The sequence below is a fragment of the Colobus angolensis genome, unplaced genomic scaffold, assembly GCF_000951035.1.
Source record: "Colobus angolensis palliatus isolate OR3802 unplaced genomic scaffold, Cang.pa_1.0 Scaffold164, whole genome shotgun sequence".
Taxonomy (NCBI): Eukaryota; Metazoa; Chordata; class Mammalia; order Primates; family Cercopithecidae; genus Colobus; species Colobus angolensis.
The window spans coordinates 541,135-545,230 of NW_012114755.1; the positions used below are offsets into that span (position 1 = coordinate 541,135).

The 4,096-nt window shown below is 37.9% G+C and overlaps 1 protein-coding gene across 1 annotated transcript in view; it reads right to left on the minus strand.

The window, feature by feature from the left end:
• PIK3C2A (phosphatidylinositol-4-phosphate 3-kinase, catalytic subunit type 2 alpha) overlaps positions 1-4,096 on the minus strand; it is a 146,691-nt gene that overhangs the window by 51,619 nt on the left and 90,976 nt on the right. The window contains exon 13 of the mRNA XM_011937522.1: positions 821-988. Coding sequence (XP_011792912.1) covers positions 821-988 — 168 coding nt within the window. The remainder of the gene's footprint in view (positions 1-820; positions 989-4,096) is intronic.

Below are 4,096 nucleotides of genomic sequence, written 5' to 3' on the forward strand. Positions count from 1 at the left end.
GATCTGCCTACCTTGGACTCCCAAATTGCTGGGGTTACAAGCATGAGCCACAGAGCCCTGCCTAGAGATGCTTTAATATGCCAGTGTGCATCATCTATTCTCCAGAATGCACCCATGTGCTGAATGTAACATATCCCAAACTTACCCATTTTTTTTTTCCTTTGGAAAACTCTTGATCATCTCATGAAACATTATTCCTTACAACATAATTAAAATACTCAGCTAAAAGGCCAGATAGATTATACTATCCCAGTGGCTACTAACAGACACCAAGCTCAAAAGAAATTCCTTTACCCCTAAAGATAAGGGAAAGAATCCCTAATAGGGTTTTGCATATTTGTGGGATGTATGGCAATTAAAGACTAGGGACATTTGGCAGTAAGGGATAGATTAGTAAAGAAAATTAAGGAAGGGAATATTGTACACCTATAGATTCTCTGAAACTGGAGAAGAGTAGGAAAGAAATGGGAAAAGGGAAAACCAAGTCTTGGGTTAATATCAACGGAATTTATAAGACTGTGGTATTATGTCAACAATATAGTACTTTATATAAATGACAGTCATTGGCTGCTGCTTTTCTCCATGGAACAGTGAGTGGCAAACAAAGCTGTGTATACCTAGTCAGATATGTTCAGACTATAGAAGATTAACTTTTATTTCCTCTAATCCGTGTCCCTGAACTGACCTTTTATCACATTAGAAAAACTGAAGAGGCTCATTCACTCATCTATGTTCCTCCCCTCACCTCCTTGTCATCTAGCCAATTCTGATGTGCAGATGTGTCCACAGTGACTCATCATTACAACTCAGTAATACTTACCGTTTAAAGTCAAAAAGAGGTAAAGAAACTTTGCCCAAAGCTTCTGGTCCCTTTCTCTGCTTATTAGAATCAGGGGAACTTCCACTGCTCTGATTTAAAATTCCAAAAAGAGTAAGGTGAAGAAGTGATTCTAATGGCAATTGTGATATCTGGATGGGAAAAATGATTCTATGGGGGGAAAAATGTATTAATAGAACAAATTAGATTGAATGTGAAATTTAACACTTTAATGAGACTGACAATTTTAGGTATTGTATTTAACCTTTCAAATAATCTTTATTTTGATATTTTTATTTTATTTATTTTTATTTTTTTATTTATTTATTTTTTTGAGACGGAGTCTCGCTCTGTCGCCCAGGCTGGAGTGTAGTGGTGCAATCCTGGCTCACTGCAACCTCTGTCTCCGGGGTTCAAGCGATTCTCCCATCTCAGCCTCCCAAGTAGCTGGGACTACAGTCATGAGCCACCATACCTGGCTAACTTTTTTGTATTTTTAGTAGAGACAGGATTTCGCCATATTGGCCAGAGTTGTCTCAAACTCCCGCCTCGGCTTCCCAAAGTGTTGGGATTACAGGCCTGAGCCACCATAACGGGCTAAAGATTTTCTATAAAAAAAAGTTGTCATATCAATTACTGCTAGGCGTGGTGGCTCACGTCTGTAATCCCAGCACTTGGGAGGCCGAGGAAGGTAGATCACTCGAGGCCAGGAGTTTGTGACCAACCTGGCCAACATGGCAAAACCCTATCTCTACCCAAAATACAAAAATTAGCCAGGTGTGATAGCACACACCTGTAATCTCAGTTACTCTGGAGGCTGAGGCATGAGAATCACTTGAACCCAGGAGGCAGATGTTGCAGTGAGCCGAGATCATGCCACTGCACTCCAGCCTGAGTGACAGAGTGAGACTCCATCTCAAAAAACAAAAACAAAAACAAAAAAAAACTTCGCCACATAAATTATTTGGTAACCGTCAGAAATAACTGTAAAGGAAAGACAGGTTAACTGCTTAATTCTGTTTATGTGCCAGTTTTCAGAAAAATTAGTTAAGAACTAATTTGTGCTGGACATGGTAGCTCACGCCTATAATCTGGGATTGGATGGTGGGAAGATCGATCACTTGAGGCCAGGAGTTTGAGACCAGCCTGGGCAACATAGTGAGACTCCATCTCAAAAAAAAAGAAAAGAAAAGAAAAGGTTTTTAAAAAAGAACTGATTTGTTATTAAGGCTGCATGAAATGCCTTTGAGTCATTTGGCTTCAATAATAGTGACCATTAATAAGATTTTACCTTCAACGGAAATTATTTCATAAAGAATTTCAAAACTGGGATTACTAATCATTATAACACAGTGGTTAACTCAAATTATACACTTTGTTTCTCTACATGTACTAATGTAGAGAAACATGTACTAATGTAGAGAAACAAAGTATAATAATCATCATCATCATCTCTCTTCATCATCTTCTCTCAATTTCTGAGTATTCCTTGAATGCGAAGTCCTAACATTACCTAGGTCGCCTGCACTACTTGGCAGTCTCAAGCTTAATACAATCTATTCACTATTTTAACAGCAGAGTGTTGGATGCAAACTATTTAAATGTCTAGCAGAAGTCAACTGCCCTTTGCTTGACAGTCTCCTGAATTATGAAAGAATATTATATCATTTATCTAACAAAACCATTTATTACTAGACAATAAAAGTGGCAAAATGTAGCTAGTTCTCTAATTATGCAAAGACTCCTGGTGCTTTCAAGAGCAGGAAGGTTTTCAGAATTTATTTATAAAAATTAATGATAATGCTGAAATTATATTTAACTTTCACATAACTGCTCTCTGACACTAATTTATCAGACAGTGGAGAACACAATTCTTCACAGTATTATCAACATATTCTATTTTAGAGTAGTAATGTATTATATTTAGCAAAAGGTTCCTAATACACACCATTAATAGTAATCCCTTCAACTGCCTTTCTTTAGCCTTTGGTAGTTCAAAATTATGTCAGGTATTAAAATCTGAACCCACCAAAATGTAGAGAACAAAAAATCTTACACTGCCTCCTCGAATATGGGGGAAGTGATTAAAAGAAAGAAAAGTATTTTTTAAATAAATGTGTGTTTTTTTTCTTTTGGAGATGGAGTCTCGCTCTGTCACACAGGCTGGATTCCAGGGGCGCAGTCTTGACTCACAGCAACCTCTGCCTCCCAGGCTCAAGCTATTCTCTTGCCTCAGCATCCCAAGTAGCTGGGATTACAGACGTGCACCACCACACCAGGCTAATTTTTGTATTTTTAGTAGAGATGGGGTTTCCCCATGTTGGCCAGGCTGGTCCCAAACTCCTGACCTCAAGTGATCCACCCACCTCAGCCTCCCAAAATGCTGGGATTACAGGTGTGAGCCACTGTGCCCAGCCAATAAATGTTATTTTTAAGCACATGTGAAAATAATATTTCAAGAACAAATTTGTAAAGTCAGTGTTTTGAACATCCTATTATTGTCAACAGATGATTACTGGCAAATCAAATGGGGTATATGCCATTTAAGAAGAAAAAGTATTAGATTAGCAGAAATTTTCATTCTCAGTATTTGTTTTATCTTAAGTTAAATAGATCTATTATTAAACCATTTCCCAAACTGTCCCTTGGAACACAAGGTTTCAAAAGATACATTCTAGAACAACAAAAAAGTGTCATGGTATCAACTAAGTTTGAGTATGTTAATATAGGGTAATAGTTAAGAATGTAGACCCTGTAGCTAAATTGCCTGGTTCAAGTCCCAATTCTACCACGTGTTAGCTAAGTGCCCTGGGGAGAGTCACTTAATCTCTGTACTTTGATATCCCCCCCTGTAAAAAGGGATAAAAACACCACTTATTTCATAGAGCAGTTGTGAGAAATACAAGGATACCTGTGTAGCACTCAGATGAATATAAGTGTTTGTTATTATAGTAAATATATTGTCATAAGACCCAGTTAAATAGGCTTCTTGACTACAAAGTTTTAGGGATGCTTTTTTCTCCTTTTTTTAAAATTTTTCTTTTAGAACTTTAGAGATCTTTTTTTTTTTTTTTTTTTTTTTCGGCAGGAGGGGAGGGGCTCACTGAAACCTCTGCCTTTGGGTTCAAGTGATTCTTATGCCTCAGCCTACAGAGTAGCTGGGATTACAGGGGTGTGCCTCTAGGCCCAGCTAGCTAATTTTTATATTTTTTGGCAGAGATGGGATTTCACCATGTTGGCCAGGCTGGTCTCAAACTCCTGACCTCAAGTGATCTGCCT